The sequence below is a fragment of the Nelumbo lutea genome, chromosome 3, assembly GCF_056320005.1.
Source record: "Nelumbo lutea isolate HS-2025 chromosome 3, American lotus-T2T, whole genome shotgun sequence".
Taxonomy (NCBI): Eukaryota; Viridiplantae; Streptophyta; class Magnoliopsida; order Proteales; family Nelumbonaceae; genus Nelumbo; species Nelumbo lutea.
This window is the reverse complement of record NC_142686.1, coordinates 111728809-111742754: the sequence shown is the minus strand read 5'-3', so window position 1 is coordinate 111742754 and position 13946 is coordinate 111728809. Positions and strand designations below refer to the sequence as shown.

The following is a 13946-nucleotide window of genomic DNA, read 5'->3' as shown; positions in this document are numbered from 1 at the left end:
GGGGCATCAGTATTCGAGAAGAATAGAACCGATTCAAACAAAGTGACATCAAAACACACAAAGGACCAATGAGAGCTAGAGTTATAACACTTGTATCCTTTTTGGGTTCTAGAGTATCCAAGGAAGATGCATTTTGTAGCATGCCATTTAACTTGTCCAATCCAAGCCCTATATTCTGAACAAAACAAACACAACCAAAGACTATGAGTAAAAGGGAATGGAAAAAGAGTAGGGAACAAGACTAAGAAAGGAGATTGACTTCCAAGGATGGACATGGGCATCCAATTGATGAGAAAACATGATGTAAGGACAACATCACTCCAAAAACGCTTTGGGACATTCATATCAAACATAATTGACCAAACAGATTCAAGTAAGTTTCGGTTTTTCCGTTCAGCCACGCCATTCTGTTGTAGGGTATAAGAACAAGAAGTTTGATGAATTACCCCATGGTGCTCTAAGTATTGCTGAAATGGTGTTGAGGTGTACTCCTTTGTATTATCTGAGTGAAGAATTTTAATATGAACTCCAAGTTGGGTACGCATTTCAGCATAAAATCTTTGAAAAATAAAGAACAAATCACTTCGGTCTTTCATAAGATAGAGCCATGTCATCCTTGAAAAATCATCAACAAAAATTACAAAATACTTATAACCATTGTATGACACTACTTTGTTTGGACCCCAAACATCTAAATGAAGTAAAGAGAAAGGACTCAAAATACGACTATCAACTCTAGGACTAAAAGAAACTCTATGGTGTTTCCCAAGCTGACACAACTCACAATCTAATGATGGAAGACAACTTAAAGACAGGACCAATAACTTCAGAGCCTTGAGCGACAGATGACCAAGTCTACAGTGCCACTGGAGACTTGAGATGAGTAAGAGAGGATTAAAGAGCTACTTCCGGACCACCACCATCAAGATAATACAATCCACCTGCCTCATGCCCTCCACCAATCTTCATCCCCATCTTGAGATCCTAAAACACACAAGAAGAGGGATAAAAGGTTATAGAACAATTGACTTGGTTAATCTACTAACAAACATAAGATTAAAAAGAAACTTGGGTACATATAAGACAGAGGATAAAGATAAGGAGGTAAGATCAACATCATCAACACCGCAAATGGGAGAGGTAGAACCATTAGCAAGGGTAACTGTTTGGGGCGTAGAAGACTGAGAAAGTGAAGAAAATACATCCAAAATCCTAGACATATGATCAGAGGCTCCAGAGTCAATGATCCAGTGTAAGGGTTTGGAAGCCAAGCAAGCCATACCTGAATGTGCAATAGTAGTTGTGTTCTGTTGAGAGGATGTCTAAAGAAACTTCTCATATAGCTCACGTAGGACGCTCACCATTTCCTTCCCAAAAGCACTAGTTGATGTGGAGGGGGTTTGATCAATCTGTTGGTTCTCACTAACTGTACCACCACTACTAGTCACACTCAAAGCATGATTAGCCCAAGTGTTGGGTGGACCATGTAAATCATAACAGAAGTTAACAATATGTCCTTCTAATCCATAGTATGTGCATTTCCTAGGATCAGTACTTCCTCCTTTACCATGACCTCCCCTTGACTCTCGACCTTCATTGCGACCACCAATACAATTAAACATAGGACCACCTCGGGTCCATGGAAATCCACGACCACCTCCACCACACCTCTATTTCCACGACCTCCCCCTCTTGTCACCACAAAACCAAAGTTGTCCAAGAGAGAGGAAGACTTCGTAGGGTCAATAGAAATCCTCCGAAGTCGGGCAAACACTTCCTCATGAGAGGGGAGAACAGACCCACCCAATATTCAAACTTTAAACCCACTAAAAACCTTGTCACACCAAGTTGCTCTCGTTGTTGCTGCTGAATTTGAACATCTGAAGTCAGAGGGTGATACACATTAAGCTCATTACGGAGGTTTCTCATCCTTGCATAGTATTCTTCTATGTTTTGATTACCCCGCTTCGGGTTGAAGTACTCTTGGTAAAGTTGATACACTCTAGCGGTATTATCTTGGCCAAAATAAAGTTTCTTAGCATGGTCCCAGATTTCCTTAGTTGTATTCAGGAACATAAAATTCACACTAATTTTAGGTTCCATGCTATTCCACAACCAAGTCATAATTTGTGCATCCTCCTGTTCCCAATCACTAAACCCTAGAGAATCAGAAAATGGTTTCTCCTCTCACGTGTTTCACCTTTTTCTTGGCTCTCAAAAACACTTCCACAGATTTAGCCCATGGCACATAGTTCTCACCATTTAATTTGATAGAGGTCATTTGAACATTCAGGTAATCAAGAGAAATCATAACACTTGTCTTGTTATCACTACCCTCTCCAGTTGTTGCCATCATAACCAATTCACCTCACACCACAAAGAATTCAACTATGATAAGCAAAACAAATCGCCCTTTACCATTCAGCACTACACCTTACACCACACAATAAAGTGGTGTTATGACCACACTGCTGTTGTTAAGGGTTCAGCACCCGAAAACCCTACTATCATCGCACATATCCAGGTATAAACAGAAAAAAAAAAGAGGTTCATATGCATACCTACCAATCAACACTGCCACATGAATGAAATCCAGCCCCCAAAAAAGGATCACACTCCACTATTAGTCGATTAGAGATTTCTATTCACACCTGTTCACGATCAACACCCTTCGTGTCATCGAGTAGAGGGCTTCTAGCATACCACCACAGCAACTAGAGGCATATTTACCTCCAAGAGGGAAAAAAGACCACTCCTTTTTGGTCCCTTATCGAATATCGATCCTCCAATCCGTTTAGAAGTTACTTCGAAGAAAATTTCTGATATGGAAACCTCAGGAGGACAAAGGGAGAGAAAAGAAGACCGAGTTCTAAACTGATTTCCTAGAGCTCTGGTACCATGTGAATAGTTCGACTAACCCTAGTTCAGTTCTAGGTCTGAAGTAAGTAAGAAGAGGAAAAGAAGAAGAAGAAGAAGAAGAAGAAGAGTAAGATAAGGAAAAGAAGGAGAAAGGATTCGGTATGAGAAGAAGAAAAGTCACCTCTCTCAACCAACCCACTTTGTATTTATACTCTTATGTAATAGATTACAAAAGACATGTTGTCCCTCATTAAGGTAGCCTTGTACTATCGATTCTTAACACTAGGAATATAAAAAATAGGAAAGGTAGCCTAACATGTGACGCAATGAGTTCACATAATCATAACACTTTCTTGTGGCCTCTAAAAACACCCAAACATGCTAAAAGTCAAATGATAAACCAAATTACCTAGTGAGTGCATGCCTAAGTGATTTGGTTTTCATGAGTTCACATAGTTGCAACAATCCAATAAAACACAAGTATGCTGCCATCAATCAAATGAAAAACCAAATAACCCAGTGAAAGCATGTCACCTTTTTTTTTATCAGAAGAAAGCATGTCTACTATTCCTACACCATATGATACAAGAACCCACTATCATTTAAAATAGACTACCTCTAGGATATACTAACTAACTATGACAATCAAGTAATACCAAGGTAGCTTAACATGTAGAGTTATGCTAGGTGATAAGGCGTCAGTGGAGGGTTACCTCAATCACCAAGTTATTTTTTACATGCTACTTTTGGATACTTTTATATTCTTAACTTTTTGAGACTATAACAATAAAGCATGCATTCTTAAACTAAACTATTTAGTTTGAACTAAATTTTTTTTTATCAGAAACGATTACTTTCATTAGAGATAAATTAACCTGAAATACAGAATTCAACCCTTATTAGAAAAGGTTGATCCAATAAACATCAAACATTACAGCACTACCCAAAAAAGACTCTCCCTTGCAGTCCCTTGTTTTTGCTAGGGCATCAGCAAAACCATTTGCTGATCTCCTTATCCACTTGAACCAAACACCCACCTCCCTTGTTATGCTAAGAATTTCCCTTATCAGCAGTCTATATTGCCAAATTCCCAGCTGCCCTGATTGCATCCACCCAATTACCAACTTGGAGTCTCCCTCTATCTCAATCTTCTGTAGCCCCAACTGTTTGGCCAGTTTTACACCTTGATGTAGTGCCAAGATTTCCGCTCTTAAGGAATCTCCAACTCCTATTGGACCTGAAAACAAAGCCATTATCTTGCCTTCATTATCTCTGAAAACACCTCCTATACCAGATGGGTCCGGATTACCTATAGAGCCTCCATCAAAGTTCAGTTTCACCCTTTGTTGTGCCGGTGGGGACCAAACTTCTTGTATCATAACTTTGGAAGTAGTAGTTGATGCCACAATACCCCAACTTCTATAAATGTTTTCAACTGAGAAATCCGTAAAAAGATCACAGGATTTCAACCAATGGATAACCTTAGTAGTTATTCCTTCCACAACCTCTTCCTTGGATCTACATCTGCCTTTAAAAATCCTATTGTTTCTTTCCTCCCACACTGACCACAATACAGCAGCTCTAGTGGCTCTCCACATAATCCTTCCACGAACCGTTGGTTGCCTGTAAAAAGTTGGATCAAAGAGGTTCACCACGCTTGAGGAGGGAGTCCACCTGTAGCCAAAGAGAGAAGAGAACCAAGACCAAATAAAGAACACAAAGGGACATGAGATTAGTAAATGTGAAATTGTCTCACCAGAACCCAAACATAGACAACAAACATGGGGGGAGAGGCACATATTTGTCCTCTTTTTCTGCAATAAATCCAAGGTGTTGATTTTTTGGAGTACCGCTTCCCAACAAAAGCCCTGAGTTTTAGGGGGTACAGGGTTACCCCACACCTCCTTTGAAGGAAAGTTCCCTACAAAGTTAGAGGTCTGAAGCAAAATGTTATAGAAAGAAGAGCAATTGAAAAAACCAGAAGGGGAAGGTTTCCAAATTCTGCTATCTCCACAAGACTGATCAAGAAAGACTTCCCCTAACTGAGTGATCAAATCATCAACCATCCTCATTTCAGAATCCCTTGGACCTCTTCTCAAGCCCAAATCCCAGGAGTTATCAACAAACACTGAAGAGATCACTTTTCTTTTGTTTTCAGACAAGGAGTAAATAGAAGGAAATCTATCTTTAAGGGAGTTTTCACCAACCCAAACATCTTCCCAAAACAAGACTTTATTTCCAGCGCAGACATCATATTTGAAATAAGGAAGCATAAGAGGCAAAATACCTTGAATAGCTTTCCAAGGAGAACACTGAGAAGCCCCAGGGTCGAGTCCTGCATCCCAGCCGTTATTTGCCAATCCATGAATACTAACAATCACTCTAGTCCAAAGTCTGTCATGTTCCATCGGTAGTCTCCAAATCCATTTCCCCAACAAAGCCATGTTTCTTAATCTTATATTTCCTAACCCAAGGCCTCCATCATCCCTACTCCTAGAAACCACCTCCCACTTCACTAAGTGGTCCTTCTTAGTATCCCCTGGTTCCCACAAGAAATCCCTCATTATCTTCTCTAACTGGTTAGCTACTTTCGTTAGTACTCTAAAGGTAGATAGGAAATAAACAAGCAGGTTGGCTAAGGTTGACTTGATTAAGGTTATCCTACCCCCTAAAGAGATGCAATTCCTCTTCCAATTTGCTAACCTCTTGGAGAATCTTTCAATTACAGGGTACCAAAAACTCTCAACCATTAGGTTCCCTCCCAGTGGTAGCCCCAAATATTGTAAAGGCCAACCCCCCACTTCACGCCCCAAAATCCTAGCTAGGAAATCCACCTCCTCTCCGCCTAGATTGAGCCCTGCCACACAACTTTTTCCCCAATTCACTTTAAGATTGGACTTCCTTTCAAATTGAAGCACTAGACTCTTTAAGTTCCGTAATTCCCCTTCCTCCCCGTCACAAAACAAGATGATGTCATCTGCAAATTGCAAGTGTGTGACCACCCTCGAAATCATGGCACTCAACACATCAGCTACTAGGGTAAAGAGGAATGGGGACAATGGATCTCCTTGCCTAATACCCCTCTTTGCAGGAAAGAAACCCCTAACTACACTATTCACCAATATTGAGAAATGACATGACGAAATGCATCCCTTTACCCAACTGCACCATCTCTCCCCAAACCCTCTCCGCTTGAGAACCTCTAGTAAAAAATCCCAGTCCATCATGTCATATGCCTTTTCAAGATCCAATTTGCAAACCAACCCCTTTCCTTTCTCCTCATCTTCACCTCAACACATTCATTGGCAATAAGTATTTGATCTACAATTTGTCTTCCTTCTACAAAGGCCCCTTGACACGGTGAGATTAGAGACGGGAGGATCTTTTTTAATCTTAGCGCTAGGACCTTAGAGATGATCTTATACGTGCTTCCCACCAGGCTTATAGGTCTGAAATCCTTTGGTTGGAGAGTGTCCTTATTAGGAACCAAGGCAATAAAAGTTGCATTTGCTCCCGAGTTAAATTTGCCTCTCTCATAGAACTCTTCAAAAACCTCCAACAAATCCTCTCTAATTATCTCCCAACAATCTTGATAGAAGCCCATCGAAAAACCATCAGGCCCAAGAGTTTTAGCTCGATCCATGGAGAAGATTGCATTTCTCACTTCTTGGGCCTCAAATCTTCTTTCTAAAGATTCCAATAAGACACTATCCTCCACCTTCCACTCCAAGTCCTCTAAGCTCTCACTAGGTCTCCCTGGGTTGTCATACACTAATTTGAAGTGATTAACCAAAGCTTGAGCTATATTATCTTCCCTTGTCAGCAATTGCCCATCCCACTCCAATTTTGAAAGAGAATTCTTTCTTCTCCTCCCATTTGCCAACAAATGAAAAAACTTGTATTGATGTCCCCTTCCTTTAGCCATTTGCACCTAGATTTTTGCCTCCAACTTATCTCCTCCTTCCTAAGAAGATCTTCCAGTTCCTTTTTCAAAACCTTGAACTAAAATATTAGTTTCTTTTTATTATTTTTCTTTACTCAAAGACTTAAAAACCAGAACCAATAAGCATGGAAAACTCAATTTTTTGTCCAGTCAACAATTAAACTTATTTTTCTTCCTTCTTTCTTCTTTTCTAGGATAAAAATAGAGGCTCATCCCCTCTATTTTCTGAAATTCCTTTTCTTTTTTCCACTTTTTTCATGAATATGCTGATTTTCTATGTTTTAAATGAAGTTTAAACACTTTTTATGTAGACAATTAATAGTGAAAGATGGTTGGCACATGCTCTAGGGAATTACCCTAGTATTCATGGTTTTTACTCAAAAAGATCCCATTGCCTAGGTGACGCCTAGTGCCAACTTAGGCGACAAGGCGCCCCCTCTATTGGAAATGAGGGATTTCTTGTGGGAACCAGGGGATAATTTAAGGTGTATTTGGCAATGGTTTGCAAGTTTAGTACATAATTTAAGGTGGCCCTTTTTGTAGGCAAGCATATAATACCTACCCCTTTCTTCATATTTAATTACATCAGGCTCTCCTAAGGGACCTCCTCCCAAAATAGATGAGTCCTATTTACTCCTTGTCTTCCCAAAGCATCAGCCACACTATTAGCACATCTAGGAGCAACATGGAATTTTGCATCCAATTCTTCTGCCATCCCACTACTACTTTAGAATTACGCTCCACCATGTTTCTATAGTTAAAGTTCTGACTCATCCTTAGCCCTTATAGAACTTCCAAAAGCTCTACCTTAGTAGAGCCACCATATCTACAGGGCCCAAGACAAGTGTCATTTTTTTTTTTTGATCAATAACATCAATTTCATTAAATTAAGAGAATAGAGGGAAAGGAATACAAAGGGAGATAAAATAACTTAGCTCCCCAAAAATCAGAAAACTCAGGGAAAGCAAAGAAAATTAAAAACTAGCCCAGAAAACAACCTCCCTACTCACTCCTTGCTTGGCCAACCCATCCGCAAATGAATTGGCACTCCTCTTCACCCAGCTGTACTGAATCTCTATGTCCCTTTCCAGCCATAAGAACTGATTTTTCTCATTGCTAAAGTTCCACAAACCACTGTCTTCTGTCTTCAACCAATTAACCACCACCTTCGAGTCACCTTCCAGAATCAAACGGCTAATATTTAGATCTTTTGCTCTTCGAATTCCTTCAAGCGCTGCAAGGATCTCAGCCCTAAGAGAGTCACCTTCTCCAATAGGGCCAAAGAATAAAGCAGTAACAATCCCTTCCTCATTCCTGAAGACTCCTCCAATCCCAGAGGGCCCTGGATTCCTTACATTGTTGCCATCAAAATTCAGCTTTATAAAGCCTGAGGGGGGAGGGGACCAGAACGGACAAAGAGTCCTCTTGCATCTTGCAGTGAAAGCAATCTCTTTCCAGTTTCTTAGCAAGGGTCATTTAAATCCCAAAATATCTTCTAATTACACTCAATCCTAGAGGTCCCATGATTCTCTAAGCTTGCAGCCTTCAAAGTTCAATTTGGTCTTAGGTTGAGTTGGAGGCAAACATTGGATCAGTAATCTTATCCTAGATAGGCAGAAACGGTTTGCCAATTTGTGATAATATTCTGTAGTGAAATGTGCAAAGAGAGGCATAGTTTTCACCCAGTTCACCACCCTCACCATAAATAACTCATTCCAATAATCAAATTTAATTCTCTGGAGAGAGAGAGAGAGAGGGACTTTGCATGCCTTTTTTCATAGGACTTTGAAGGGAGTATCTCTCACATAATTCATCAACCTTCTCTGAGTAGCCCGCTTCCATTGCCAAATACACCTGTTAGAAAACATATATATCCATCAAAAACTTTCAAGTAGCATGTTGACATATAAGATTTCCAAAGAAAATCCAGTGCCAATCAATAGAAATTTTTTGAATACTCCATTTCCAACACAACTAAACTACCACATTGATCAACCTCTGTGCTTTATTTCTTCACAAAATTCCAGAGCCTTAGAACTTCTAATTCATTCATCTTTTTTGCAGATTTTGTGATTTCTATCAGCTAGCTCATCGTTTCCATTACTAATGGAGGAAATTATTATTTGTCACCATGTACTTAGAAACCATATTGCTGCACTTCAATTAAAAGAAAGCAGAAAAAAAAAATCTATTGACAAACAGAACTTGAGATGCAACAAATATTGAGAAATAGGAACATCTCCAAGATAGGTGCTGATTTCACAGGATTGGCTATCATGGGCCCCTTAATCATAAAAGGGACAACACCTAACACTCAATGGCGCCCTGTGTTTCCACACACACACACACACCAAAAAAAAGGTTTATATTTTGTCCTCTTGTCATGTGAAGTCTCCATTACTAGACAAGGACCATAGTTGCTTGTATATCCAATACATCAAAAACATTAGCATCAATATCAGGTTTGATGTGTTAAGACAACCTTAGATTGTTGTGGCCTCTTTGCACACTGCAATAAACTGCAATGCAATACAATAGACAAGAACATGCAGATGATGTCTTTTTTTTTCAATTTTTAGTTGACAACATGATTTTCAACAATTCAACATGGTGCATGTTCTTCCATTTCCATATATTCCTCATTTTCAACAACTGTCCACAATTTACAATTTTAGCTCAGTAGAAAAAATGGTGGGAAACCCTATTCAACACATTGACCCCTCCGAGAATTTAGGAACTCGCAAGCCATAACCACAAATATTGTGCTGTGAGACTCAAATTTTCGGATGCATAAAAATAAAGGATTACAAGGTGTAACCTTCTGTTTTGTCTATTCAGACTTTTCCTCTTTTTGGTTGGGTGTAACCTTTTCTGAGAGAGGCTTCATCTCGTGCCTTTCTTGGGGATACTTGTAACTTATCTATCTGTTTGATTAATGAATTAATTTTTCAATTATAAAAAAAAGAATTGCACTCTATTAGAAAATGACCATACCATTCTCTGCTAAGAATAAATTTGTCTGCTAGTACATACGGATTACAGGCCACTAAAGTTAAGTGCAGAGGGAGATACTGCAAATAACCAAAAATAAAAACAACAAATTATTCTAGATTAATAAAAACCATAACATGTGGTTAGATGGACCATGTTCAATGTTCTAGTCCATGGTTCATAATTAGAAACTTCTGGAAGAACACTGATAACGTGGATAGGGTCTTACAGTCATTGAACTCAAATTTATTCTGAAGTGTTTGTACCTTAGTTATTTTATCCAATGCAAAATTTAGATTTTACAAGGACTGATCATAATTTGTCATAATGCAAATAGAACTGCAACACCAGTAACTTTACATTTTAATTGCATTAGTTGATTATCTATGCCTTAAGGCCTTAAAACCAGGTGAACTAATTTGCAATTCCCCAAAGTCATCACAAGGTTTCCCAATTAAGGCTATTTGAAATGGGTTAATTCCACAGAAAAAATTAGGGCCTTTTATTAAGAGGTCTATTATCTGAAAATCAACATTTGTGAGACCTTGAAGGAAAAGAGGCAATATTAGGCTTTATCACCCCATAAATGCTTTATTTGCAATGCAAGCAGTAAATCTACTTTTCGCTTACTAATCCCTCGTTTGTTTACATATTGCATTTGAGAGTGGTTTTTCTCTATTTGATTGCAGGTGGAACTCTCCTGGAGAAAATGTACAAGGGCAGCAATCTTCTCGTCTATTTGGGAAGAAAGGAATGAGAGAATATTTAGGGAGAGATCTCATTCATAGGAAACCAAATAGAAGATTTTGGTCTTTGACCTCGAGTGTCTTCTTCTCTTGTTCTTCCTTCTTCAAGTCCCTATGCTCTACTCCTTCCCCCTTATTGTTCCCAGTTAAAGAAGTTTGGTCAAGGCCAATTCCACCTAAAATTGTTGGTTTTTGTTGGGAAGTGTATTATGGTAAAATTAATACTGCAGACAATGTACAAAAAAAGAGACCTAATTCATGCTTGTCCCCCAATTGGTGCATTTTATGTAAAGTGCATGATGAGGACTGTTATCACCTACTGATTTCTTGCTCTTTTATAGTAAATATTTGGAATTGGTATTTTATGCTGTTTGGGTACAGGTGGAACCTGCCTCCTGAAGAAAATCTGCTTTTTGATCCATCTTTTTTTGGTTGGCCAACAAAGAGAGGGAAAGTAATGTGGAAATGCATTTGAGCAGCCCTCTTATGGACCATTTGGGAGGAAAGAAATGCTAGATTTTTCCAGGAGGAGAGAAGCATTGCTGAAATAAAGGATTGTATACTGACAAGGGCAATCCTTTGGCTAAAAACTACTGATCTCTTTGTGGATTACTCTAGTAATGACCTTCGAAGAAGTTGGGCAGAAGTGGCCTCCACCTCATCCAAGAAAAATAAAACACAAGCAAGTTGGTTACCCCCTATGGAAAGGGTTGTAAAGTTGAACTTTGATGGGAGCAGTCGGGTAATCCAGGACATAAGGAAAAATGATGGCAACATTCTATCCTTATTCTCAAGTCCAGTGGGTTATGGAGACTCTACAAGGGCTGAGATGTTAGCTGTGGTACAAGGACTACAGATTTCCAAACAACTTGGAGTGACTAATTTGATAATTGAAGAAGACTCTAAAGTGATAGTGGGATGGATGTCGGACCCAGAAACTGTTGTTTGGGGATATAGGGATATCATCAAAAAAGTCAAATGGCTTACAAGAACCATGTCAGTTAGATTTCAGTGGGTTAGTAGATCGGCAAATGCTTTGTCAGATTCTTTAGCTAAACAAGGGGCTTCAAGGGATTCTCTGTTTTTGGCTGTTTTGTAACTGTAATCTGAGAAGAGTTGGGCTTGGAATCACCTTTAAGGGGAGGTAACACCTCGTGCCTCCTCTTGGTTCAAGTGATTCAGCGGCACAGAAAAAAAAAAACTTTAGATATCTTTGCCGCTTTCACCATGGATTGCACTTTTATAAGTGTTTATTAAAGAGAAATGAAAATAGGCAGTATCAAAGAGGCACAAGATGCTACCTCTCACATAACAAACAAATTACAAAAGTCAATTACAACTGAGCCCAATACAACAAATTATCCCTATTTACCCCTTGTTTAGCTAACACATCTGCCATAGCATTAAGCTGTTATCCTAACCCAACGTATTCTCAAATTCATGTTTCTGGTTAGCCATTTAAATTTATTCATCTCATCCCTAAAGGACCAGGTTATAGACTCTGGATCCTTAACCATCCTATCAGGTCAAAACTAAACTTTGATGGATATGATATGGGCAATTCAGGTTTGACTGGCATTGGAGGAGTATCTAGAAATAGCCATGGAGAAATAATAGCCATGTTTTCTGGACTAATAGAAGTGGAAACTCAATAACGGCTGAATTATCAGATGCCCTTCAAGGTCTAAGACTGAGTAGAAAACTTGGCTTCAGAAATGTAAAGTTGGAAGGAAATTCCAAGGTAGTGGTGGATTGGCTTAAAAATACTAGCCAAGTTTTGTGGAAGCATAGGCATGAGAGGTAGGGACTAGCTTTAAGTGGGTTTGTAGATCAGCAAACAGATTGGCTGACGCCTTGGCTTGGGGGGGCAGAAAATGTAATGCTTGTAAATATACTATTCTTCTCAATAAATCATCCAAACAGAGGCACAAGGTGCAGCCCCCCATTACAGGATCAAATTACAATTGAGCCAAAAATAGTACACACTTTTGGACCCCATGTTTTGCAAAATAACCAGCCATCTTATTTGCTGATCTCCTTTCCCATTGGATGATAGTAGTCATATCTTAACCACTTAAATCCTTTCACTGACTCCCAGTATTTCCAAGTCACTGTCTCCAGTTCCTTCAGCCATCCATCCCATTATCAATAAATAAAAAAAAAATTAATTTGCAACCCATTTAGGAGTTCCATTCCAAAGTCAGATTATTCTTAGAATAGTAGATGCATATGATTTGAAGAACAAATTCCAACAAAGTTCCCAAATCCGAAGATGTGGTATAACAACATCTAATGCCAAAGCAAGTTGTTACCAGGTATTGAACAAGTTGAATATCTTTGTTAGTCCTTGTCTCGGCAATATCCCAACATCCTTTCTCTGCTAACTTCTTTAGTGTACTGCAATTTTAATGGAATATTCTAATTAACTGAGGGGAAAAAAAGAAAACCACTCCTCTAACCATAAGGATGTCAAGAATCCATAAAAACGTATAGAAAAGAAAGTGAGGTGACAAATGAAGTTGTAAAAATCACCTCTCTTTGTACATATGGTATACATGTGGAAATTCCTGCTGAAGATTGTTATTCTTTATAATCTCATAAGCATTCTTTAGCATCTTCATGTCAATATATTTTTGGACAAGTATAGATAACATTGGCTTTCCCATAAATGCTGCCCACTTCTCTGCTGCTTTGAATTGGTTGCCTTCCAGCATCAAGTCTAAAAAACATTGGCTAGATTGGCAGATGGAGAAGCGTTCTGAGAGGTTCACAGCTGTCATATAAGATTTAGATTTTATCAATCCACATATGTATTGTTCAATACATGCCCTTGCTGTGTCCAAACTACCATCACTCAGTTCTGATCCACCACATATAACTCTTGCAATGTCTTCCAACCTAACATCAAAATTTTCAAGCAGCTTTACAATGATCCTGTCCTCGTGGATGGTCAAGCCAGCAACCACATTGATAAATAACTGCGCTGCCAGATTCTTTGCTTCAGAAAGATCTATTGGGATGGACTGTCCAATTTGCAACCGCCGAAGAGCAGATACCACCAGGTGACTGAAGCCTTCAGTATATGGAGATCCTAGTAAGGGTATGACATAGAGACATTGAACAACAAAAGTGGCAGGTCCAGGGTAAGGATCATTATGCAGCATTTTGTGGACTTGTTGCTGAAGAACTTGAAACTTCATCGTTGCCTTGCATGTGCCTAAAAAGGTTAGAACTTAGAACGCAATCAACAGCAAACAAGTGTTTGGAAATATGCACAAAACATTGCCTTTGCAGATTATCAAGGTTAGTTAATAAAGAATACATAGCATAACCAGGTTGACCTTTACAATGCTTCTCTTTTCTTGCATTTTAACAAATTAAGAGGTCTGGCACAAAGCCATGGAAGA

At 39.0% G+C, this 13946-nt stretch overlaps 1 protein-coding gene across 8 annotated transcripts in view; it reads right to left on the bottom strand.

The window, feature by feature from the left end:
* LOC148867659 (Polynucleotidyl transferase, ribonuclease H-like superfamily protein) overlaps positions 1 to 13946 on the bottom strand; it is a 39149-nt gene that overhangs the window by 12170 nt on the left and 13033 nt on the right. For all 8 annotated transcript variants that reach the window (XM_088980190.1, XM_088980192.1, XM_088980187.1 and 5 more), the window contains exons 3-5: positions 13072 to 13756; positions 12852 to 12936; positions 8572 to 8656 (exon numbers count right to left, since the gene is read on the bottom strand). In XM_088980190.1, the coding sequence (XP_088836316.1) occupies positions 8572 to 8656; positions 12852 to 12936; positions 13072 to 13756 (855 nt within the window). The remainder of the gene's footprint in view (positions 1 to 8571; positions 8657 to 12851; positions 12937 to 13071; positions 13757 to 13946) is intronic.